Source organism: Heptranchias perlo, chromosome 7 (genome assembly GCF_035084215.1).
Source record: "Heptranchias perlo isolate sHepPer1 chromosome 7, sHepPer1.hap1, whole genome shotgun sequence".
Taxonomy (NCBI): Eukaryota; Metazoa; Chordata; class Chondrichthyes; order Hexanchiformes; family Hexanchidae; genus Heptranchias; species Heptranchias perlo.
In genome coordinates, this window is record NC_090331.1 from 10026261 (window position 1) to 10053429 (window position 27169).

At 46.7% G+C, this 27169-nt stretch overlaps 1 protein-coding gene across 3 annotated transcripts in view; it reads right to left on the reverse strand.

Moving 5' to 3' along the window:
* cyp27a3 (cytochrome P450 family 27 subfamily A member 3) overlaps positions 1-27169 on the reverse strand; it is a 56035-nt gene that overhangs the window by 5124 nt on the left and 23742 nt on the right. The window contains exons 4-8 of one of the 3 annotated variants that reach the window (XM_067987051.1): positions 24170-24367; positions 22283-22446; positions 21329-21495; positions 10400-10481; positions 4349-4564 (exon numbers count right to left, since the gene is read on the reverse strand). In XM_067987051.1, the coding sequence (XP_067843152.1) occupies positions 4349-4564; positions 10400-10481; positions 21329-21495; positions 22283-22446; positions 24170-24367 (827 nt within the window). Of the gene's footprint in view, positions 1-4348; positions 4565-10399; positions 10482-18003; positions 18257-21328; positions 21496-22282; positions 22447-24169; positions 24368-27169 lie in introns of those variants that run through there. The other 2 variants (XM_067987053.1, XM_067987054.1) reach the window with 2 other exon arrangements.

Consider the following 27169-nt stretch of genomic DNA (forward strand, 5'->3'; position numbering starts at 1 on the left):
ACGCACCCGATAGCGGGTGCTAAAATGAAGCCCATTAAGTCAGGAACAAACTAAACTCAGGCACTGACAGAGCTTCATTCACGCTTCCAATTAAAAGGGGAAATGCTTTCTTTCATTATCCTACACACTATTCTTTCCCCTTTAACTCCACCTAAAGCCACTATCACAGTTCTTGTCCCTCTTGTGTTATCTTTGCCTCCCCCATTATTTCTACAGTGTAGGACACAATGCTTCAACGTCTGGACACTTTAAACTTCTTTCTACATCGACATAATCTAGGCTGATGCTCGAGTGCAGTACTGAGGGAGTGCTGCACTGTCGGAGGTGCCGTCTTTCGGATGAGACGTTAAGCCGAGGGCCCCATCTGCCATCTCAAGTGGATGTAAAAGATCCCGCGGCCACTATTTCGACGAAGAGCAGGGGAGTTCTCCCTGGTGTCCCGGCCAATATTTATGCTTCAATTAACATCACTGAAACAGATTATCTGGCCATTTTCACGTTACTGTTTGTGGGATCTTGCTGTGCACAAATTGGCTGCCGCGTTTCCTACATTACAACAGTGGCTGCACTTCAAAAGTACTTCATTGGCTGTAAAGCGCTTTGGGACGTCCTGAGGTCGTGCAAGGCCCTGTTAAAATGCAAGTTCTTTTTCTCTTTACACCAATCAACAGGGGCGTTTGATCAGCGGAGGAGGAAAGAAACGTTCTATTGGGTTGAGCCAGGCAGGTCCTGGACCAATCACGCTTTGCTCTTGCAGATTGTCCCCCTCATATACACTGTCCAACTCAATTGGAAAGATCTACTCCACGGGCATCTCCACGACAACCTGTCTCGCAAATTTCCTGTGGGGGGGTCCCTCTCGCAAGTCCGCAGGAAAACCTGCTGTTTCCCTTCCAAGTTATGGAGGCAGAGCAGGAGAAGCCACATGGGAATTCACCCCAATAGCTTCCTTCGATTCTTAAAGGACACAGGCCTAGACTTTCTGGTTGGCGTTATTTTAACGTGGTGCTAGCCTATTTATTGTGAAGATAAGGCCAAACAGAATACCTAGTTTCTTCACGTCCTTGGCAGGCCCAATTAACAGCTACCTTCTCTTCTCTCCTTGGTCCTTCCTCATTTATTGATGTTCTCGGCCTCACTATCCACACACCCCCACCACACCCAACCCCGATCTCAAATGGACCTCCCACATCTTCTCCTACGTTATTGCTGCCCCCACCCCCGACCAAAGCCCCAAGAAGCTCAGTTTTCTCAAAGACTTTTTTCCTGTGAATTTTTCCCTATAAATCCCAGCTCTGTCCTGGATTTCAATTCTGCTCCCGTATCCGGAGAGGCTTTTCCCAACATCTCACCTTCCTGGGCAGGTTACAAGAAAACAGGCTTGATTCCTGGTAGGAGAGTCTTCCCTTGCCTCTAACCTCCAACCTCCCTCTATTGCAATCTTTCCTGTCCCTCTCCATTTTACCAATTCTGCTATGGCCACTGCTTAACCGAACATTACTCTCCTGTTCCTCCTAAGCACCGGCCGACATAATCTTCCTCCTCTCTGCATTTTAAAAATTAATTCTTGGGATGTGGGCGTCACTGGCAAGGCCGGCATTTATTGCCCACCCTTAGTTGCCCTGGAAAGGGTTGAGTGGCTTCCTAGGCCGCTTTGGAGGGCCGTTAACAGTCAACCACATTGGTGTGGGACTGGAGTCACCCACAGGCCAGACCGGGTAAGGACGGCAGGTTTCCTTCCCTAAAGGACATGAGTGAACCAGTTGGGTTTTTACAACAATCCGACAGCTTCATGGTGACTTTTACTGATACCTGCTTTTTATATCAAGATGGTTGGATTTGAACTCACTCAGGATTATCTGTTCTGGCCTCTGGAATCGTGTCCAATAACATAACCACTATACTACCGTACTGCATTGTGTCCTCACTGTTGAAATCAAGGCTCATCGCAGCATCTCCTGTTCTAACCCGTTCTTTCTCCGGGACCTTTTAAAACTATGGAGGCCCTTCCCCCCCCCCTCAACCCTCCCTCAATCATCAACCTCCCTTCCTCCCACAGTCTCCGGTCCTTTTAATAAAGGCAGCGCCATCTAGCCATTAACCTCTCGATCCACTTCACGTCTAATCTTTGCAGCCTCGGCAGTGTCCTGGTATCTCAAGACTTTTGTTTTCTTTTAAAAAAAATAAAAGCTCCCTCGTTGGCTCTTCCGAAGGTCCCCTGTCTTCAGTTTCCAGTACGTGAGGAGTTAGCGATCTCGGCCAGGGAGCTGGTAGGGTGGGTAGAAGCGATCTCAGTGGTCCTGACGAAGGAGGAAGCCTCCGAAAGCTTGTGAATTTAAAATAAAATTGCTGGACTATAACTTGGTGTTGTAAAATTGTTTACAATTGTCAACCCCAGTCCATCACCGGCATCTCCACGTCCTGGGTTAGGGAAGGAGTGACTGCTATCCAATTTGCAAAAAGCCAGCAACGCCCCAGAAAATCTGTTAGCTGAAAGAAACAGCCTCGAGCAGAGGCTTTAGGGCGTCTAGTTGACTGGTGGTATTCTTATCACTGAGTCAAAAGGTTGTAATGGAGGCATTAACCAGTACATTGTGCATAGGAACAGGGGGAGGCCATTCAGCCCCTCAAGACTGTTCCGCCATTCAATTCGATCATGGCTGGTCTGTATCTTAACTCCATTTACCCGCCTTGGTTCTGTAACCCTTACTACCCTTGCCTAACAAAAATCTATCAATCTCAGTCTTGAAATTTACAATTGACCCTCAGTCTCAGCAGCTTTTTGGGGGAGAGAGTTCCAAATTTCCACTACCCTTTGTGTGAAGAAGTGCTTCCTGACATCACCCCCTGAATGGCCTAGCTCTAATTTGAAGGTTATGGCCCCTTGTTCTAGACTCCCCCCACCGGAGGAAATAGATTATATCTATCCTATCAAATCCTTTAATCATCTTAAACATTTCAATTAAATCAGCCCTCAAGTAACATTCGCGCCAGACAAGTGCCAGGCAATGACCATCTCCAACAACAGAGTCTAACCACCTCCCCTTGACATTCAATGGCATTACCATCACCGAATCCCCCACCATCAACATCCTGGGGGTCACCATTGACCAGAAACTTAACTGGACCAGCCACATAAATACTGTGACTACAAGAGCAGGTCAGAGACTGGGTATTCTGCGGCGAGTGAGTCACCTCCTGACTCCCCAAAGGCTTTCCACCATCTACAAGGCTCAAGTCAGGAGTGTGATGGAATACTCTCCACTTGCCTGGATGAGTGCAGCTCCAACAACACTCAAGAAGCTCGACACCATCCAGGACAAAGCAGCCCGCTTGATTGGCACCCCATCCACCACCCTAAACATTCACTCCCTTCACCACCGGCGCACTGTGGCTGCAGTGTGTACCATCCACAGGATGCACTGCAGCAACTCGCCAAGGCTTCTTCGACAGCACCTCCCAAACCCGCGACCTCTACCACCTAGAAGGACAAGCGCAGCAGGCCCATGGGAACAACACCACCTGCACGTTCCCCTCCAAGTCACACACCATCCCGACTTGGAAATATATCACCGTTCCTTCATCGTCGCTGGGTCACAATCCTGGAATTCCTTCCTAACAGCACAGGGACTGCAGCGGTTCAAGAGGGCGGCTCACCACCACCTTCTCAAGGGCAATTAGGGATGGGCAATAAATACTGGCCTTGCCAGCGATGCCCACATCCCATGAACGAATAAAAAAAAACTTTTTTTCTCGAGGGAATGCAAGGCCAGTATATGCAAATTTCTTGCTTGTAATCATGAATTGTAAGCAATCGTGCCCAGATTCTGTCAATCTCTACATTTATGTAGTGTGTCAAAAAAAGACTAGCATTTACATAGAGCCTTTCACGAACTCAGGACATCCCAAAGCAGTTTACAGCCAATTAAATACTTCTGAAGTGTAGTCACTGTTGTAATGTAGGGAATGAGGCAGCCAATTTGTGCACAGCAAGATCCCACAAACAGCAATGTGATAATGAGCAAATAATCTGTTTTAGTGATGTTGGTTGAGGGATAAATGTTGACCAGGACACCAGGGAGAACTCCCCTGCTCTTCTTCGACTAGTGCTGTGGGATCTTTTACATCCACCCGAGAGGGCAGACGAGGCCTCGGTTCAACGTCTCATCTGAAAGGCGGCACCTCCAACAGTGCGGCGCTCCCTCAGTAATGCACTGGAATACGAGCCTAGTCTACGCGAGCTGTCCTCGTAATTTAATCTTTCTAGCCCCCCCCCCCCCCCAACCCCGGTATCGTTCTGGTGAATCTGTGCCACACTCGCCCCTCGCGCTCGCCCACCGCGACTTACCCGTGTGATCACGCTGTACATTTCCAGCTGCGCCACCCGTTTCCCCAGGCAGGCACGTGTGCCGAAGCCGAAAGGGATGGAGGCGAAGGGATGATGCTTCTTCTCCCCCTTGCCAACGCCGCCGATTCGAAGCCAGCGGTCTGGCCGGAAGCTTTTGGGCTGAGTGAAATCGCAATCTTCCTGAGAGACAGCATAGTGGCACAGGTGGAAGAGGGTCTAGAATGGAGGGAGTGAGAATTAGTACATCTTACACGAAGCAGAGAGAGACTTAGGCTGCACCTACTCCCTGCAATATTTTCAAACTTCTCTCAAAAAGAAACTTGCATTTATATAGCGCCTTTCACAGCCTCAGAACATCCCAAAGCGCTTTGCAGCCAATGAAGTTCTTTTTGAGGTTTTGTCTCTTTTGTAATGTAGAAAACGTAGCAGCCAATGTGCACAGCAAGAACCCACAAACAGCAATGAGCAAATAATCAGTTTTTTTTAGTGATGTTAGTTGAGGGATAAATATTGGCCAGGACACCGGGGAGAACTCCCATGCTCTTCTTCAAAATAGTGCCATGGGATCTTTTACGTGCATCTGGGAGGGTAGACGGGGCGTAGGTTTAATGTCTCATCAGCACGCCCTCAGTACTGGCACTCAAGTGTCAGCCTAGATTTTGTGCTCATGTCTCTGGAATGGGACTTGAACCCACAACCTTCTGACTCGGAGGTGAGAGTGCTACCACCACCCGTCCGCTCTCTCAGCTGGACGCAAAAGATCCCATGACCCTGTTTCGAAGAAACGTAGAAACATAGAAAATAGGAGCAGGAGTAGGCCATTCGGCCCTTCGAGCCTGCTCCGCCATTCAATATGATCATGGCTGATCCTCTATCTCAATACCATATTCCCGCTCCCCCATAACCCTTGATGCCTTTTGTGTCTAGAAATCTATCTAGCTCCTTCTTAAATATATTCAGTGCCTTGGCCTCCACAGCCTTCTGTGGTAGAGAATTCCACAGGTTCACCACCCACTGAATGAAGAAATTTCTCCTCATCTCAGTCCTAAATGTCCTACCCCGTATCCTGAGACTGTGACCACTCGTTCTGGACCACCCAGCCAGAGGAAATATCCTCCCTGCATCCAGTCTGTCTAGCCCTGTCAGAATTTTATATGTTTCAATGAGATCCCCTCTCATTCTTCTAAACTCGAGTGAATACAGGCCTAGTCGACCCAATCTCTCCTCATACGACAGTCCTGCCATCCCAGGAATCAGTCTGGTGAACCTTCGCTGCACTCCCTCTATGGCAAGTATATTTCTTAGCTAAGGAGACCAAAACTGCACATAATACTCCAGGTGTGGTCTCACCAAGGCCCTGTATAACTGCAGTAAGACATCCTTGCTCCTGTACTCAACTCCTCTTGCAATGAAGGCCAACATACCATTTGCCTTCCTAACTGCTTGCTGCACCTGCATGTTTGCTTTCAGTGACTGGTGTACATCAACATTCTCCAATCTATCACCATTTAAATAATACTCTGTCTTTCTGTTTTTCCATCTGAAGTGGATAACTTCACATTTATCCATGTCATACTGCATCTGCCATGTATTTGCCCACTCACTCAACTTGTCTAAATCACCTTGAAGCCTCTTTGCATCCTCCTCACAACTCACAATCTCACCTAGTTTTGTGTCGTCAGCAAACTTGGAAATATTACATTTGGTTCCCTCATCCAAATCATTGATATATATTGTGAATAGCTGGGGCCCAAGCACTGATCCCTGCAGTACCCCACTAGTCACTGCCTGCCACCCCGAAAAAGACCCATTTATTCCTACTCTCTCTTTCCTGTCTGTTAACCAATTTTCAATCCACACCAGTGTATTACCACAAATCCCATGTGCTTTAATTTTGCACACTAACCTCTTATGTGGGACTTTATCAAAGGCCTTCTGAAAATCCAAATAAACCACATCCACTGGTTCTCCCTTATCTATTCTACCAGTTACATCCTCAAAAAACTCCAGTAGGTTTATCAAACATGATTTCCCTTTCATAAATCCATGTTGGCTTTGTCTAATCCTGTTGATATTTTCTAAGTGTCCTGTTATCACATCCTTTATAAACAATTTTACAACACCAAGTTATAGTCCAGCAATTTTATTTTAAATTCACAAGCTTTCGGAGATTTTCTCCTTCCTCGTGAATTTAAAATAAAATTCTCCTTGCTTGTGAATTTAAAATAAAATTGCTGGACTATAACTTGGTGTTGTAAAATTGTTTACAATTGTCAACCCCAGTCCATCACCGGCATCTCCACATCATCACATCCTTTATAACAGACTCTAGCATTTTCCCTACTACTGATGTTAGGCTAACCGGTCTGTAGTTCCCTGTTTTCTCTCTCTCTCCTTTTTTAAATAGTGGGGTTACATTTGCCACCCTCCAATCTGCAGGAACTGTTCCAGAGTCTATAGAATTTTGGAAGATGACAATTAATGCATCCACTATTTCCATGGCTACCTCTTTTAGTACTCTGGGATGCAGATTATCAGGCCCTGGGGATTTATTAGCTTTCAGTCCCATTAATTTCTCCAGCACTATTTTTTTACTAATACTAATTTCCTTTAATTCCTCCTTCTCACTAGTCCCTTGGTTCCCTAGCATTTCTGGGAAGTTATTTGTGTCCTCTTCCGTGAAGACAGAACCAAAGTATTTGTTTAATTGCTCTGCCATTTCCTCGTTACCCATTATAAATTCTCCCGTTTCTGACTGTAAGGGACCTACATTTGTCTTCACTAATCTTTTTCTTTTAACATACTTGCAGAAGCTTTCACAGTCCACTTTTATGTTCCTTGCAAGTTTACTTGAAGAGGAGCAGGGGAGTTCTCCCCAGTGACTTGGCCATTATTTATCCCTCAACCAACATCACCGAAACAGATTATCTGGTCGTTATCACATTCGTTGGCTGTGAAGCACTTTGCGACGTCTTGAGGTCGTGAAAGACGCTGTATAAATGCAAGTTCTTTCTTTTGAGTGAATGTAGCAGAAAGATTTTTTGGGGGTGGGGGGGGGCGGTTAAAACTTGGGTCTCTTGTTTTCACCAAACTGATTAAATGACAACAGTCCCTGCTCTTTGGTAATAATTCGTTGCGGAGAGGCACTTTGAGACATTTTGAAATTATATATGGCGCAGGTGGTGGAAGGTGGGATTAGAATGGGCACCTGGTTGTTCTTCGAGCCGGCGCGGACACGATGGGCTGAATGGCCCCCTTCTGTGCTGTATCTTTTCTATGGTTCTAAGTGTCTATTTTTTTTAACTGCTGCACCGTATCTAGTACTCAGTGGGTGCAGGTAAGGGCTCCTCTCCCACTCTGAAAACATCACCCACCACAGCCAATCAATTTGCGCGTTATAACGAGGTGCACTGTTAAGGCAATGCCCCCATGGTTACAGAATGAATGGAAAGTCAGGAGCTGAAATGGAGAATGAGTAAGGCAATTTACCAAGGAAAAAGATGCTGCCAGAGTCTCAGCAAAGGAAGATATATTTGAGATACTGGATGAGCTAAAAATTGATAAAGAAGAGGTACTGGAAAGGCTAGCTGTACTTAAAGTAAATAAGTCACCCGCTCCGGATGGGATGCATCCTATGTTGCTGAGGTACTGGCCATAATCTTCCAAACATCTGTAGATACGGGGGTGGTGCCAGAGGACTGGAGAATTGCAAATGTTACACCCTCGTTCAAAAAAGGGTGTAAGGATAAACCCAGCAACTACAGGCCAGTCAGTTTAACCTCAGTGGTGGGGAAACTTTTAGAAATGATAATCCGGGACAGAATTAACAGTCACTTGGACGAGTGTGGATTGATTAGGGAAAGCCAACACGGATTTGTTAATTGCAAATCGTTTTTAACTAACCTGATAGAGTTTTTTGATGAGGTAACAGAGAGGGTAGATGAGGACAATGCGGTTGATGTGGTGTGTATGGACTTTCAAAACGTGTTTGATAAAGTGCCGCATGGTAGGCTTATCATCAAGATTGCGGCCCATGGAATAAAGGGGGCAGTAGCAACATGGATACAGAATTGGCTAAGTGACAGGAAACAGAGAGTAGTGGTGAACGGTTGTTTTTCAGACTGGAGGGAGGTGTACAGTGGTGTTCCCCAGGGGTCGGTGCTGGGACCACTGCTTTTCTTGATATATATTCATGACGTTGACTTGGGTGTACAGGACACAATTTCAAAATGTGCAGATGACACAAAACTTGGAAGGGTAGTAAACAGTGAGGAGGATAGTAATAGACTTCAAGAGGACACAGACAGGCTGGTGGCATGGGTGGACACGTGGCAGATGAAATTTAACGCAGAAAAATGCGAAGTGATACATTTCGGTAGGAAAAACGAGGAGAGGCAATATAAACTAGAGGGCACAACTCTAAAAGGGGTACAGGAACAGAGAGATCTGGGGGTGTATGTGCACAAATCATTGAAGGTGGCAGGGCAGGTTGAGAAAGCATTTAAAAAAGCATACGGGATCTTGGGCTTTTTAAATGGAAGCATAGAGTACAAAAGTATGGAAGTCATGATGAACCTTTATAAAACACTGGTTTGGCTACAACTGGAGTATTGTGTCCAGTTCTGGGCACTGCACTTTAGGAAAGATGTGAAGGCCTTGGAGAGGGTGCAGAAGAGATTTACTAGAATGATTCTAGGGATGAGGGACTTCAGCTACATGGATAGATTGGATAAGCTGGGGTTGTTCTCCTTGGAACAGAGACAGTTGTGAGGAGATTTGATAGAGGTATTCAAAATCATGAAGGGTCTAGACAGAGTAGATAGAGAGAAACTGTTCCCATTGACGGAAGGGTCAAGAACCAGAGGACATAGATTTAAGGTGTTTGGGAAAAGGTGACATGAGGAAAAACTTTTTACACAGTGAGTGGTTCGGATCTGGAATGCACTGCCCGAGGGGGTGGTGGAGGCAGATTCAATCATGGCCTTCAAAAGGGGACTGGATAAGTACTTGAAAGGAAAAAATTTGCAGGGCTTTGGGGAAAGGGCAGGGGAGTGGGACTAGCCGGATTGCTCTTGCATAGAGCCGGCGCGGACTCGATGGGCCGAATGGCCTCCTTCCGTGCTGTAACCTTTCTATGATTCTATGATTTGTACTTTTATTTAGGACTGGAATGTGGCTTCACAGAAAAACAATTGTCAGAGTTTAATTTGCCTACAGTTAAAAGTGACGTTAATTCTAGAGGATCGCTCTGTAACTCTTAAGTTTTATAAAAGCAGATATCGGTGTTGTTGCTGTGTCTCACTGCCGTCCCTTGTGAGAGTGTTTTAGTCTTTAGAACAGTAGTCATTTATACAGAGGATAAGGATTGCTGTCCACTGACATAATGAACGGGAACAGCCAGTGGAAAAGGCATTCGCCAGTGACAATGTCACCGAAGGAAGGCTTTCATCCAAGATGTCTGCCTCTGCACCGGGTGACGAAAAGACATCAGTCAATGTACAGACAGCTCATCAAGGGAGGGAATGAGAGCTGTCACTGGTTGCACAGATAGTTCCAACAGCAAGAAGTGAGAGATCCCAGTCAGTGCACAGCTATCTCTCTGAGTAATAGTCCAACAAATTTATTTTAAATTCCACAAGCTTTCGGAGGCTTCCTCCTTCCTCAGGTGAACGGTGTGGAAATTTGCAGGGCTTTCCACACCGTTCACCTGAGGAAGGAGGAAGCCTCCGAAAGCTTGTGGAATTTAAAATAAATTTGTTGGACTATAACTTGGTGTTGTAAAATTGTTTACAATTGTCAACCCCAGTCCATCACCGGCATCTCCACATCATCTCTCTGAGTGACAGAGAGGTAGCATTGTGAATGGCACACGAAGAGTGGTCAGCTGTGAGGGCGGGGGAGGTGCGAGTACCGCAGCCTGGTGCCCTCGGGGATGGAGGGTGGAGATAATTTGGGGGGGGGGGGGGTGGATGGGGTGGTGGGGAACCTCAAAGGAAAAGAGTAGGCCTTCTACTGAGACATCTTCTGGTAGCTCCTGTAACCTGTACTAACGTTTTTAGGGAAGTAAAATCCTCCAGCCACCACATCATTCTCCACTGTGACCCGAGCATTGCCTGGCACGACCGGATAAATCCTACATTAAAAGATAGGCGAGCGTTAGTTACTGTTCGAGTAAACACACGGACGTGTTCCATTTCGAGGAGAAGCAAGAAAGGGTGAGTTATAAGGAAAGGCTGGAGAAACTTGGGCCCAGAAAGGAGGCATCTGAGAGTTGATCTTACAGAGGTATATAATGTAACAAACTGGATAGCCCGGTGGTGAAGGCTAGAACACTAGAGCCTGGTCTTCAGTTGCTTCCAAGCCTTTATTCACAGAGATCCACATTACACACACACCGCACTCTCGATCAGCTCTCTTACATATGGGTACAAGAGAGTCCCCAATTCACACGCACCACCTGAATACAATTAACACTAATTGATATAAATCGCATAAGAAACAGAAGAAATAGGAGCAGGAGTAGGCCATAAGGCCCCTCGAGCCTGCTCCGCCATTCAATCAGATCATGGCCGATCTTCAACCTCAACTCCACTTTCCTGCCCGATCCCCATATCCCTTGGTTCTCCTAGAGTCCAAAAATCTATCCATCTCAGCCTTGAATATACTCAACGACTCAGCATCCACAGCCCTCTGGGGTAGAGAATTCCAAAGATTCACAACCTTCTGAGTGAAGAAATTCCTCCTCATCTCAGTCTTAAATGGCCGACCCCTTGTCCTGAGACTATACCCTCTGGTTCTAGACCCTCTAGCCAGGGGAAACAACCTCTCAGCATCTACCCTGTCAAGACCCTCAGAATCTTATATGTTTCAATGAGATCACCTCTCATTCTTCTAAACACCAGAGAGTATAGGCCAATTCTACTCAACCTCTCCTCATAGGATAACTCTCTCATCCCGGGAATTAATCTAGTGAACCTCCATTGCACCGCCTCTAAGGCAAGTATATCCTTCCTTAGGTAAGGAGACCAAAACTGCACACAATATTCCAGGTGTGATCTCACCAGGGCCCTGTATAACTGCAGTAAGACACCCTTGCTCCTGTACTCAAATCATGTTGCAATGAAGGCCAACATACCATTTGCCTTCCTATCTGCTTGCTGCACCTGCATGTTTGCTTTCAGTGACTGGTGTACAAGGACACCCAGGTCCCTTTGTACATCAACATTCCCCAATCTATCACTATTTAAATAATACTCTGCCTTTCTGTTTTTCCTTCCGAAGTGGATAACTTCACATTTATCCACAATATACTGCATCTGCCATGTATTTGCCCACTCACTCAACTTGTCTAAATCGCCTTGAAGCCTTTTTGCATCCTCCTCACAACTCACAATCCCATCTAGTTTTGAGTCGTCAGCAAACTTGGAAATATTACATTTGGTTCCCTCATCCAAATCATTGATATATATTGTGATTAGCTGCGGCCCAAGCACTGATCCCTGCGGTACCCCACTAGTCTCTGCCTGCCACCCCGAGAAAGATCCATTTATTCCTACTCTCTGTTTCCTATATGTTAACCAATTTTCAATCCATGCTAGTATATTACCGCCAAACCCATGTGCTTTAATTTTGCACACTAATCTCTTATGTGGGACTTTATCAAAGGCCTTCTGAAAATCCAAATAAACCACATCCACTGGTTCTCCCTTATCTATTCTACCAGTTACATCCTCAAAAAACTCCAGTAGGTTTGTCAAACATGATTTCCCTTTCATAAATCCAAGTTGACTTTGTCTAATCCCATTGATATTTTCTAAGTGTCCTGTTATCACATCCTTTATAATAGACTCTAGCATTTTCCTTACTACTGATGTTAGGCTAACCGGTCTGTAGTTCCCTTTTTTCTCTCTCCCTCCTTTTTTAAATAGTGGGGTTACATTTGCCACCCTCCAATCTGCAGGAACGGTTCCATAATCTATAGAATTTTAATAGAACGACTGGCAGAGAGACAGGTAAGGGATATTGGCAATATTTCAGAATAACAAGGACTAAGGAACAACTGATCTTAAAGGAAATTATGTATGGAGAGTTTTTATAATGTTCAGATTCAAAAGGGGGTTAAATCCTATAGGAAACAAGTGGATCCCAAATTTTATATTGGACAAACGAATGAAAATCTGGAAATCAGATGGGAATATGGATAAGGTGGGAAGACTTGGATTGGTGGATTATTCCAGGAAGCCTTGCAAGCAGAGTGACATTGTTTCGCGGCTGATTCCTGTGGTAGTGACAGTACCATTGCTATCTGCTGATGTAAAACCGATGCAAGTATTTAAAGTGGAATCGATGGGCTTGTTGGAGGATGTTATACATGAGGAATTGTAAATCTATCCGAAGATCGAGGATATCAATAAAGGGGAAAAGAAGGGTTCTGGATTGCACCAAACACTTCATGCTGTTCCAGGAAAAGTGGATCCTGGTTGTGCAGAAGTGGCGTTTTACAAAATGCACTGCCAGCTTGTGGTTTCACTCTGGATGAAGAATCCCTTAATTGTACTATTGAATTTGAAAAGGACCAATGTCGTTCATTCGGAGAGAGGAAGGTATTGCGTTACAACTAACAAGAAACACTACACATAAGGCAACACCACATGTCCAGTTTGGCGGTTAACATCTCACTTTACACCAACCAGAATTACTAAATTGGGCTAAGAAACTGGTGCCTGTTATGGCCACAGTGATACAAAAACGCAAGTAAACATTACCCTCCAGACAGAGAGCTTCCGAGTGGTTGTAAATTTTGGCCGCAAAAGCATTAAGTGTACTTAAAAGTGCTAACAGGAACATTAGATGGCGATAGGCTGGACGCTAAATTGGGCCGTGTAGCGTCTGTTGTTTCGGCACTACATGGCCTCCCGACGTGTCAAGATGGCATCTTGCACGCACATTTCCAGGGTGATGTGCGCCGGACGCAATCTTGGTACAGGAGTTAGCGCAGGGGCGGACAACGAACGCCAGAAGCATGTAAAGTAAGGGGAAAATGGATACAATCATTGTGCAACGCTGATTTAAAGTGATAGACACCATTTTGGGACTTAACGCTCAACTCAACACACAGTCCTAACCACGACCATCTGAACGTGTCTTAGAGTGCCTGGAGGACCCCCACCAGTGCTATTTAAAGGGACCATGCAGGATTTACAGGTTAGTGGCTGGATTATTGCTTCTGGCTGCCGAGACATTTGTAACTGTTTTTGGAGGTCTCCTATACTTGAATACTAGGACATAGCCTAACATTTAGAGCCAGGACGTGCAGGAGTGAAGTTAGGAAATGCTTCTCCACAGCAAAGAGTGGCAGAAGTTTGGAACGCTCTTCTGAAGATGCTAGCTCGATTGTGAATTTTAAATCTGAGATTGATAGATTTCTGTGAACCAAAGGTATTAAGGGGCTAAGACAGGTATATGCAGTTAGGTCACAGGTCCACCATGATCTCACTGAATGGCAGAACAGGCTCGAGGGGCTAAATGCCACTGCCACTTGCTGCCTTCTGATATGCACCACCTTCTCCTGCAAGAAAGTGGGACGTATGTCTGGCTGGTTGAATAGCTGCCAGTGTGTGCGGCCTGTGAGTTGTGGGCGGACGGCTTGCAACAGTGGTAATGTGTAAGGGTGAGAGGAAGCATCTGATTGGAAGAGTTGAGTATTGATGGAAAGAGTTTGTTGGTATGTGGATGATGGGGGTGTAGTGCATGGTGCAGTTGGTAGGACACGCCACTTGACAGTTGACCTCATTCACCTTGACCATTCATGTCAAAGCATTGAACTTCTTCCTGCACTGCATCCATGTTCACGATGCTGTGCGTCTGGCATTGACTTTGTCCCCCACTGCCTCCCACTGCCTTTTGGGCATATGTCCCCCCCTCCTCGCAGATATAGGATGTCCCTTCTTCTGTCCACCTCTTGCACCAAGGTCTCTAGTGCATCAGCAGAGAACCTTGGTGCACGAGCTCTCGCAGGCCTGGTACAAACTCAGATCGGCAGATTGGTGAGGTCTGGCATGCAGAGTGGAGGATGTGGGATTTAGTAGTGCGCAACCTTTATTCAATGTTTTAACATAACTCATCAGTTTGTAAACATAGGGACGCGAGCTGCATCTGTGTTTTTGCATGTGCGATGTTTGATCTCCGTTCAGACTCTGTGCAGGCAGTAGACAGTTATTTTCAGCAACTAACAGGTACCAGCTACCTTTAAGAGATATTTAAGAGACTGTCTGCCTTTAAGAGATTGGAACTCCCCCTGCTGGTGAAAAGTGCGAATTGCATTGAATCCTCGTTCAACGCTGATTTCCAAAGCAGATTGCAGGTAAGTCCCCAGGCCTAACGCAAGCCTTGTCCTGCATGCACAGGGGCCATTGGGCACGGGGTAATAGCGGATTGCGCTGCCCCCGCCCAATAACAGGCTCTATCCAATTTCCACCCCCCCCCCCCGAAGTGTCCACTAACATGGTCAATGGGATGTGTAACCCCTTCCCATGAGTTCAAACTAGGGTCCCGTCGGGACTCCCCGGTAACTATACTTGACCATGACGTCAACGGACTGAAGATCCGTGGGGGCTTGATGGAGGGAGCATTACAGGCTGTAATTCAATTCAGGCACCACATACCCCCTTTATCATTCAGTCTTAAAAGCATCTTGGGTAGGAGTGTTACTGCTCAGAAACATCTGGTCAAAATGCAGCAGGATAACAAGGAAATAGAGAAAGGTATACAGACGCTTGGGGCTAAATCATGGGGGGAAAATGTCTGTAATGCTGGTGAATCCCCATGAGCACATTTAGTGTCCTGATCATACAAGTCCTGGTTACCATATTCCCAATAGTGTCTACCTGCTGGGTTCGCAGGTGGGTCTCCAAGTTAAAACAGAACGTGTGTCATTCCAAGCCATTTCCCCATTGGACAAACAGGCCATTCTGAATTCTTTGAAAGACAACTTTGTTAATCTATGAGGGTCTTATGGGTGTTGTTCCATATGTGTTGTGAGTTTCCTGCCGGGGTAGGCATTAAAAACCAACATTTATCGAGCTCAGGGCGGAGGAATCAGCGAAGGCGACAATGCGGTCAGAAGAATATCCAACCATCAGAAGACTACCCCACTGTGGGGGAAACCTGAAATCACCACGTCACCAACATAATTACGACCTCCGCCCAGAGATCAAACGGGGTAATGATGCTTTGATCTTTGTTGTCTAAATATTTGACACCTTTGCATGTTTGATTTGACTATCAATAAATGAACCGATGATTACCAATTGGTATCACCTCCGAATCTGTTACACTGTTCAGTCGTTAACCCTTTGAGCTCGAGAACTGTAACGTGTGAATTCTCCGGTAACATGTTCCGTAAGTGTGTTAAGTATATGTGTAATTATTATTAATAGTAGGTATCATTGTATACTTATTTCCTATGAAAGCCAATAAATGCCTCTGAACAATATTATCTTGCGGAATTACTTATAAACTTATAAGTAAGAACATCCATTCAGTGAGAGGAGCCGAGCCGAGCGGAGGGAGCGTCCGATAAAAGGCGGGATTTCAGAGCGCTGAGAACAGCTGAGAGGAGCCGAGCCGAGCGGAGGGAGCGTCCGATAAAAGGCGGAATTTCAGAGCGCTGAGAGGAGCCGAGCGGAGGGAGCGTCCGACAAAAGGCGGGATTTCAGAGCGCTGAGAACAGCTGAGAGGAGCCGAGCCGAGCGGAGGGAGCGTCCGATAAAAGGCGGGATTTCAGAGCGCTGAGAACAGCTGAGAGGAGCCGAGCCGAGCGGAGGGAGCGTCCGATAAAAGGCGGGATTTCAGAGCGCTGAGAACAGCTGAGAGGAGCCGAGCGGAGCGGAGGGAGCGTCCGATAAAAGGCGGGATTTCAGAGCGCTGAGAACAGCTGAGAGGAGCCGAGCGGAGCGGAGGGAGCGTCCGATAAAAGGCGGGATTTCAGAGCGCTGAGAACAGCTGAGAGGAGCCGAGCGGAGCGGAGGGAGCGTCCGATAAAAGGCGGGATTTCAGAGCGCTGAGAACAGCTGAGAGGAGCCGAGCCGAGCGGAGGGAGCGTCCGATAAAAGGCGGGATTTCAGAGCGCTGAGAACAGCTGAGAGGAGCCGAGCCGAGCGGAGGGAGCGTCCGATAAAAGGCGGGATTTCAGAGCGCTGAGAGGAGCCGAGCGGAGCTGCGACCGAGTTCGAAGTGACGTCAGGAATCAGATCGGGACGCGACACAGGGGAGGCACCTGATTGGTGAGTAGGTTCAGGTGAGTATTTCTCCTTATCTGCAGTAACTGAAGTAAAAGGAAAGGGAAGGTCTGCAGGTCTTATAGGAAGTAGCGTTTATTTTTTAGTGAATCAAGGTCCCTAGTGTAGTTAACATTCTCTAAATTGAGAACAATTTAAAGGAGTAAACTCCTTAAAGGGAGTGGTAAGTAGTTTTTCTTTCCTTTTTTTTTCTCTTGACATTGTAGTTGTTCTTAAGCTAATTTAAGGGTTAAGTCATGGCAGGAGATCCCAGCGCCGTGTCATGTTCCTCTTGTGGGATGTGGGAATTCAGGGCTCCTTCCTGTATCCCTGATTCCTTCACCTGCGGGAAGTGTGTCCAGCTGCAGCTATTGTTTGACCGCTTGACGGCTCTGGAGCTGCGGATGGACTCACTTTGGAGCATCCGCGATGCTGAGAAAGTCGTGGATAGCACGTTCAGTGAGTTGGTCACACCGCAGATAAAAATTACTGAGGGAGATAGTGAATTGGTGACCAACAGACAGAGGAAGAGTAGGAAGGCAGTGCAGGGGTCCCCTGCGGTCACCTCCCTCCAAAACAGGTATACCGTTTTGGATACTGTTGGCGGAGATGGCTCACCAGGGGAAGGTGGCAGTGGCCAGGTTCAAGGCACCGTGGCTGGCTCTGCTGCACAGGAGGGCAGGAAAAAGAGTGGCAGAGCTATAGTGATAGGGGACTCGATTGTAAGGGGAATAGACAGGCGTTTCTGCGGACGCAACCGAGACTCCAGGATGGTATGTTGCCTCCCTGGTGCAAGGGTCAAGGATGTCTCGGAGCGGCTGCAGGACATTCTGGAGGGGGAGGGTGAACAGCCAGTTGTCGTGGTGCATATAGGCACCAACGATATAGGTAAAAAACAGGATGAGGTCCTACAAGCTGAATTTAGGGAGTTAGGAGTTAAACTAAAGAGTAGGACCTCAAAGGTAGTAATCTCAGGATTGCTACCAGTGCCACGGGCTAGTCAGAGTAGGAATGACAGGATAGCTAAGATGAATACGTGGCTTGAGAGATGGTGCAAGAGGGAGGGATTCAAATTCCTGGGCCATTGGAACCGGTTCTGGGGGAGGTGGGACCAGTACAAATTGGACGGTCTGCATCTGGGCAGGACTGGAACCAATGTCCTAGGGGGAGTGTTTGCTAGTGCTGTTGGGGAGGGTTTAAACTAATGTGGCAGGGGGATGGGAACCGATGCAGGAAGTCAGTGGGAAATAAAGTGGTGACAGAAACAAAAGGCAGTAAGGGAGAGTGTACAGAACATGACCGGACAGATGGTCTGAGAAAGCAGGGCAAAGACCAAGGGAAGACTAGATTAAACTGCATTTATTTCAATGCAAGAAGTCTGATGGGCAAGGCAGATGAACTCAGGGCATGGATGGGTACATGGGACTGGGATGTTATAGCTATTACTGAAACATGGCTAAGGGAGGGGCAGGACTGGCAGCTCAATGTTCCAGGGTACAGATGCTATAGGAAAGATAGAGCAGGAGGTAAGAGAGGAGGGGGAGTTGCGTTCTTGATTAGGGAGAACATCACGGCAGTAGTGAGAGGGGATATATCCGAGGGTTCGCCCACTGAGTCCATATGGGTAGAACTGAAAAATAAGAAGGGAGAGATCACTTTGATAGGATTGTACTACAGACCCCCAAATAGTCAACGGGAAATTGAGGAGCAAATATGTAAGGAGATTACAGACAGCTGCAAGAAAAATAGGGTGGTAATAGTAGGGGACTTTAACTTTCCCAACATTGACTGGGACAGCCATAGCATTAGGGGCTTGGATGGAGAGAAATTTGTTGAGTGTATTCAGGAGGAATTTCTCATTCAGTATGTGGATGGCCCGACTAGAGAGGGGGCAAAACTTGACCTCCTCTTGGGAAATAAGGAAGGGCAGGTGACAGAAGTGTTAGTGAGGGATCACTTTGGGACCAGTGATCATAATTCCATTAGTTTTAAGATAGCTATGGAGAAGGATAGGTCTGGCCCAAAAGTTAAAATTCTAAATTGGGGAAAGGCCAATTTTGATGGTATTAGACAGGAACTTTCAGAAGTTGATTGGGAGAGTCTGTTGGCAGGCAAAGGGACGTCTGGTAAGTGGGAGGCTTTCAAAAGTGTGTTAACCAGGGTTCAGTGTAAGCACATTCCTTATAAAGTGAAGGGCAAGGCTGGTAGAAGTAGGGAACCTTGGATGACTCGGGAGATTGAGGCACTAGTCAAAAATAAGAAGGAGGCATATGACATGCATAGGCAGCTGGGATCAAGTGGATCCCTTGAAGAGTATAGAGATTGCCGGAGTAGAGTTAAGAGAGAAATCAGGAGGGCAAAAAGGGGATATGAGATTGCTTTGGCAGATCAGGCAAAGGTGAATCCAAAGAGCTTCTACAAATACATAAAGGGCAAAAGGGTAACTAGGGAGAGAGTAGGGCCTCTTAAGGATCAACAAGGTCATCTATGTGCGGAACCACAAGAGATGGGTGAGATCCTGAATGAATATTTCACATCGGTATTTACGGTTGAGAAAGGCATGGATGTTAGGGAACTTGGGGAAATAAATAGTGATGTCTTGAGGAGTGTACATATTACAGAGAGGGAGGTGCTGGAAGTCTTAACGCGCATCAAGGTAGATAAATCTCCGGGACCTGATGAAATGTATCCCAGGACGTTATGGGAGGTTAGGGAGGAAATTGCGGGTCCCCTAGCAGAGATATTTGAATCATCCACCGCTACAGGTGAGGTGCCTGAAGATTGGAGGGTAGCAAATGTTGTGCCTTTGTTTAAGAAGGGCGGCAGGGAAAAGCCTGGGAACTACAGACCAGTGAGCCTGACATCTGTAGTGGGTAAGTTGTTAGAGGGTATTCTGAGGGACAGAATCTACAGGCATTTGGAGAGGCAGGGACTAATTAGGAACAGTCAGCATGGTTTTGTGAGAGGAAAATCATGTCTCACGAATTTGATTGAGTTTTTTGAAGGGGTAACCAAGAAGATAGATGAGGGCTGTGCAGTAGACGTGGTCTACATGGACTTCAGCAAAGCATTTGACAAGGTACCGCATGGTAGGTTGTTACATAAGGTTAAATCTCATGGGATCCAAGGTGAGGTAGCCAATTGGATACAAAATTGGCTTGACGACAGAAGACAGAGGGTGGTTGTCGAGGGTTGTTTTTCAAACTGGATGCCTGTGTCCAGCGGTGTGCCTCAGGGATCGGTGCTGGGTCCGCTGTTATTTGTTATTTATATTAATGATTTGGATGAGAATTTAGGAGGCATGGTTAGTAAGTTTGCAGATGACACCAAGATTGGTGGCATTGTGGACAGTGAAGAAGGTTATCTAGGATTGCAACGGGATCTTGATAAATTGGGCCAGTGGGCCGATGAATGGCAGATGGAGTTTAATTTAGATAAATGTGAGGTGATGCATTTTGGTAGATCGAATCGGGCCAGGACCTACTCCGTTAATGGTAGGGCGTTGGGGAGAGTTATAGAACAAAGAGATCTAGGAGTACAGATTCATAGCTCCTTGAAAGTGGAGTCACAGGTGGATAGGGTGGTGAAGAAGGCATTCAGCATGCTTGGTTTCATTGGTCAGAACATTGAATGCAGGAGTTGGAATGTCTTGTTGAAGTTGTACAGGGCATTGGTGAGGCCACACTTGGAGTACTGTGTACAGTTCTGGTCACCCTATTATAGAAAGGATATTATTAAACTAGAAAGAGTGCAGAAAAGATTTACTAGGATGCTACCGGGACTTGATGGTTTGACTTACAGGGAGAGGTTAGACAGACTGGGACTTTATTCCCTGGAGAGTAGGAGGTTTAGGGGTGATCTTATAGAAGTCTATAAAATAATGAGGGGCATAGATAAGGTCGATAGTCAAAATCTTTTCCCAAAGGTAGGGGAGTCTATAACGAGGGGGCACAGATTTAAGGTGAGAGGGGAGAGATACAAAAGGATCCAGAGGGGCAATTTTTTCACTCAAAGGGTGGTGAGTGTCTGGAACGAGCTGCCAGAGGCAGTAGTAGAGGCGGGTACAATTTTGTCTTTTAAAAAGCATTTGGACAGTTACATGGGGAAGATGGGTATCGAGGGATATGGGCCAAGTGCAGGCAATTGGGACTAGCTTAGTGGTATAAACTGGGCGACATGGACATGTTGGGCCGAAGGGCCTGTTTCCATGTTGTAATTTCTATGATTCTATGATTCTATAAGGTAGACTTCTCAATCTTCAGCTCCCCCAAGGAGCTATCGATTACCTATGTCTTCAAGGTAATGTGTGGCCTTGTCTAGGGCCTCAAAGAGACTCAGGCCAGCTTTCAACTGAGAGCCCCTGAGGCCTGCCATGGGCATGTTGGACGGGATCCCTGGAATAGCCCAGGAATGCCCCCAGACTATCCCTTGACCCCTTGACATGGGGGGGTGGGGGGTGGAAGATTCTCCTCTTCGCCCCCCCCCCCCCAGAAGGAATACTGGTATAACTAGATTCCACCCCCACCCCACTCCCCCTGACCCCACCACACCCCCACCTCAGGCAGAAAACTCCTTTTCCACACTCCCACAATCCAGGAATTTTGGGGACCATAACTCCAGAGAAGAGGAAAAAAGATGGCGAGACAGAGAGAGAGGGAAAGAAAAAAAGGGTGGATGCAGAGAGTATAAACCCATGCCCTACCGAAGCGTCTCTTTGATCACTGCTTTCAACAGGGGCATGTTGACGAAATCGTCCGCCGTTGGGATTTGGTCTCCAGGGCAAACACTGCTCACTTCTTCATAGAGCTGCTGCTGAATGGCTGGCTCCCGAGCCAGAGTGTACAGGATCCAAGAGGTCGTGTTGGACGTCTGAAATACAGGAATGCCTCAGTCATTGAAAACAGAGTAGATTCTTTCACTAAATACCAGCAGAGTTAGAAGGGCACCTGTGCTATACACAATAGAGCAGTGATAAATTCAGCGGTATATACCAGTAGAGTAGACGGGAATCCTCTGTGATATACCAGTAGAAAGGAATTATGTGCCAGATACCAGTAGAAGGGATTTCTGTGCTATATACCAGTAGAGTAGATGGGAATCCTGTACCATATACCAGTAGAGTAGATGGGAATCCTGTACCATATACCAGTAGAGTAGATGGGAATCCTGTACTATATACCAGTAGAGTAGATGGGAATCCTGTACCATATACCAGTAGAGTAGATGGGAATCCTGTACCATATACCAGTAGAGTAGATGGGAATCCTGTACTATATACCAGTAGAGTAGATGGGAATCCTGTACCATACACCAGTAGAGTAGATGGGAATCCTGTACCATACACCAGTAGAGTAGATGGGAATCCTGTACCATATACCAGTAGAGTAGATGGGAATCCTGTACCATATACCAGTAGAGTAGATGGGAATCCTGTACCATATACCAGTAGAGTAGATGGGAATCCTGTACCATATACCAGTAGAGTAGATGGGAATCCTGTGCTATGTACCAGGGGTGCTTGAGATGAATAAAATGCTCTACATCACTTGAGTTATCTCGGGATAGTGCGCTTAATTCCAGAGAGGAATACACAACGGGATCAGGTTTATTATGGTTGGCCAAATGCACAAACTACTAAACATCCTGTTGCTCTTACTGTGTCCACTGCGGCCAGCAACACCTCAGCTAGACTGCCATAGATGTCGATGAGACTCATCCTGGTATTGTTCAGCAGATGCGTGAGATACTCCCCTTCCACCACATTCCCCATCGCAACGCTCTCTTGCATTGCCGTGATTTTCTTGTTAACCAGCTTCTCGGCTGAAAGTTAAGAAAATACAATTCACAAACCTGCTTTGTGAAAACTGGCCCTCAGTTCCAGGAGGCCAGTGGGGAATCTTATCCTTAGATCCAGGAGACCAGTGGGAGTCAGGCCCTCAGATCGAGGCGATCAGTGGGAATCAGACCCTCGGATCCAGGAGGCCAGTGAGAATCAGACCCTCAGATCCATGAGGCCAGTGGGAATCTGGCCCTCAGATCCAGGAGACCAGTGGGAGTCAGGCCCTCAGATCGAGGCGATCAGTGGGAGTCAGGCCCTCAGATCGAGACGACCAGTGGGAGTCAGACCCTCAGGTCCGGGAGATGAGTGGGAGTCAGGCCCTCAGATCGAGACGACCAGTGGGAGTCAGACCCTCAGATCGAGGCGATCAGTGGGAGTCAGTCCCTCAGATCCAGGAGACCAGTGGGAGTCAGGCCCTCAGATCGAGGCGATCAGTGGGAGTCAGACCCTCAGGTCCGGGAGACGAGTGGGAGTCAGACCCTCAGGTCCAGGAGACCAGTGGGAGTCAGGCCCTCAGATCGAGGCGATCAGTGGGAGTCAGACCCTCAGGTCCGGGAGACGAGTGGGAGTCAGGCCCTCAGATCCAGGAGACCAGTGGGAGTCAGGCCCTCAGATCGAGGCGATCAGTGGGAGTCAGACCCTCAGGTCCGGGAGACGAGTGGGAGTCAGACCCTCAGGTCCAGGAGACCAGTGGGAGTCAGATCCTCAGATCCAGGAGACCAGTGGGAGTCAGGCCCTCAGATCGAGGCGATCAGTGGGAGTCAGACCCTCAGATCCAGGAGACCAGTGGGAGTCAGATCCTCAGATCCAGGAGGTCAGTGAGAGTCAGATCTACAAGTCCAGGAGACCAGTGGGAGTTTGACCTACAGGTGCAGGAGACCAGTGGGAGTCATATCCTTAGATCCAGGAGACGAGTGGGAGTCAGGCCCTCAGATCCAGGAGATCAGTGGGAATCAGGCCCTCAGATCGAGGAGATCAGTGGGAGTAAGACCCTCAGATCCAGGAGATCAGTGGGAGTCAGACCCTCAGATCGAGGAGACCAGTGGGAGTAAGACCCTCAGGTCCGGGAGACCAGTGGGAGTCAGACCCTCAGATCGAGGAGACCAGTGGGAGTAAGACCCTCAGGTCCGGGAGACCAGTGGGAGTCAGACCCTCAGATCGAGGAGACCAGTGGGAGTAAGACCCTCAGGTCCAGGAGACCAGAAAGAGTCAGACCCTCAGGATTTGTTTTCAAAATTATCTAATTTTTAAAATGTAAAAGCACTGATTCTATATGGGAGTTTGATTAGGTGATCTTAGTGCTTAAGCTTCCCTAGGGTATATTTACCAATAGGCAAACTTTACCTACAGACATTCAGCACACCCATGCTACCTTTTGTGTGCGCTGTTTTTAGATAAGCATTAACCCATTTATTTTAAACATTAACCAGTCAATGCCTGGTTAAAAACTGTGCACACAGGAACGCAGTACGAGGATAATAGAGATTAGTGCATGAACTTCACCAATCAGAAAATATCTCCCACTGAGAGTTCAGTATCAGCCAGTTTCCACTGTTGACCACTCTGGGGGATAATCTGGCTTTCACTGCTGTAGTTCTTAATATTGTCAGGGGTTTCTTGATATGTTGCTGTTCATTATTTAACTTCTTCAACTACAGAACAAGAATCTCACTAAGTATTTCACTGCAACTAACTTCATCTTACTGATGTAAAAGAGATAGTCCCACGCAGCGACAAACTTTTTCCAATAGTGCAGATATGGCCACATTGCCTTTGGAAAGAAGAGTAAAATCACAGAGTGACTGAACATCTCAAACACGGCGTCAATGAACTTCTGTGTTTCCTCAGGAATCTGTTCTTCCATACATCCCATCCTTGTTTCAAACAGTATAGTGCAGATCGCTGGGAGAAATAAAGAACAAAAAAAACAGATCGATAGATTGTTCCATTTGACAACCCGTGAGCCTCCAATAAAAGAGAGAAATAACTTGCATTTATATAAGAAAGACTTGCATTTATATAGCACCTTAAATGACCACAGGACGAGCTTTACTTTGCATCTAACCTGTGCTGTACCTGTCCTGGAAGCGTTTGATGGGACAGTGTACAGAAAAGAAAGAACTTGCATTTATATAGCACCTTTCACAACCTCAGGATGTCCCAACAATTAAGTACTTTTTGAAATGTAGTCACTGTTGTAATGTAAGAAACACGGCAGCCAATTTGCGCACAGCAAGGTCCCACAAACAGCAATGTGATCACGACCAGATAATCTGTTTTTTTGGTGATGTTGGTTGAGGGATAAATATTGACCAGGAAGAACTCCTCTGCTCTTCTTCAAAATAGTGGCCATGGGATCTTTTACCTTCAACTGAGAGGGCAGACGGGGCCTCGGTTTAACAACTCATCCGAAAGACGGCTCCTCCGACAGTGTAGCACTCCCTCAGTACTGCACTGGGAGTGTCAGCCTAGATTTTGTGCTCAAGTCTCTGGAGTGGGACTTTAACCCACAGCTTCATGACTCAGAGGCGACCAACTGAACCACGGCTTTCACAATCTCAGAACGTTCCAAAGCGCTTCACAGCCAATGAAGTACTTGTTGAAGTCCAGTCACTGTGGTAATATAGGAAACGTGGCAGCTATTTTGTGCACAGCAAGCTCCCACAACCAGCAATTAGATAATGACCAGATAATCTGTTTTAGGTCAGGTCACTGGGGAGAACGCCCATTCTCTTCTTGAAATGGTGCCATGGGATATTCCACGTTCACCTGAGATGGCAGATGGGGCCTCGGTTTAAGGTCTCATCCGAAAGACAACACCTCCAACAGTGCAGCACTCCCTCAGTGGAATGTCAGCCTAGATTTTGTACTCAAGTCTCTGGAGTGTGTCTTGAACCCACAAACTTCTGACTCAGATGAAAGGGTGCTACTTTTATGAACAGCCAGATTGGCTGCAATAGTCCACTCCACTCCTGTACATTCCTTTTACCTATAACTCCTTCCCATATTCCTATAGATCATCAGTTTTCCTAATTCCCTTTCCCATAATTACACGCTGGTAAATTTCCCTTCAGGATCTAGGTGTTGCTGGCAAGGCCGGCATTTATTTCCTTTCCCCGGATGCCCTGAGCAGGTGGTGGTGGGCCTCCTTCTAGCAGTTTGATACAACTGAATGGCTTGCTTGGCCGGTTCAGAGGGAAGTCAACCATGTTGGTGGGGGACTGCAGTCATATATAAGCCAGACTGGGTGAGGACAGCGGCTTTTCTTCCCTAAAGGACATTAATGAACCAGTTAGGTTTTTGCAACAATCAGGCAATTTTATGGTCACTTTTACTGGCGCCAACTTTTTATTTCCAGATGTTTGAACTGAATTTAAATTCTCAAACTGACATGTTGGGATTTGGAACTCATGTGCCCTGGATCATTGGTCCGGGTAACGGGATTACTGGTCGAGCAACATAACCACTACACTACAGTACACTAAACCATACAGAGGAATTACAAATACAGGAATTCCAGTGGAGGTTAGATTGCTTGCTGTAGAACGGTTGGGAAATTCTTGGCTGCGCAGTTCACAGATGGAGCCCAGTATCGATGCTACCATGGAACAAGAGATAACAGGTGTGCAACATTCTCTCAATACCAAGTCAACCTACTCCTTCCTGTATTCAGACACGGGGATAAGGGGAGAATACAGCGCGACGGAGTGAGAGAAAGAAATTATACAGAATAGTAAATGCTAACAAAAGGGGGCATTCCTGAGGTCGCTCTTTGCTCTGCAGCTTGTGAAATGCTGAGGGAAAGTTAATTATTATCAGTGGGTACATTACCCTTGAAACAATGTACAACCCAAGTCAAGGTCCAGTCAACTGCTGAAAAAGGGAACACAGTCCTTGGCCTGTGCTCATGCAAACGTGCGTTCTGTGCATGCAATCCAACATAATTCCCTTTACAACTACATCAACAACTTGCATTTATATAGTGCCTTTAACATAGTAAAATGTCTCAAGGCGCTTCACAGGAGCGATTATCAAACAAAATTTGACACCGAGCCACATAAGGAGCTATTAAGACAGGTGACCAAAAGCTTGGTCAAAAAGGTAGGTTTTAAGGAGCGTCTTAAAGGAAGAGAGAGAAGTAGAAAGGTGGAGAGGTTTGGGGAGGGAATTCCAGAGTTTACGGTGTCAAAGAAGGTTGTTTTATGATATTAGCCATGGTTCAGTGGTAGCATTCTCGCCCCGAGTCAGAAGATTGTGGGTTCAAGCCCCACTCCAAAGACTTGAGCGCATAATCCAGGCCGACACTTGCAGTACAGTAGCGAGGGAGCCCTGCATCGTTGGAAGTCCTGTCTTTTGGATGAGACATTAAACCAAGGCTCTGTCTACCCTTGCAGGTGGATGCAACAGGTTGCATGATACTATTAGAAGGGGAGCAGGGGAGTTCTCCCCTGTGTCCTGGTCAATATTTATCCCTCAACCAACATAACTAAAACAGATTATCTGGTCGTTATCTCAATGCTGTTTCTGGAGCCATGCTGTGCGCAAATTGGCCGTCACTTTTCCCCTACATTACATCAGTGACTTTTTAAAAATTCATTCATGGGATGTGGGCGTGGCTGGCGAGGCCAGCATTTATTGCCCATCCCTAATTGTCCTTGAAAAGGCCGTGGTGAGCCGCCTTCTTGAACCGCTGCAGTCCGTGTG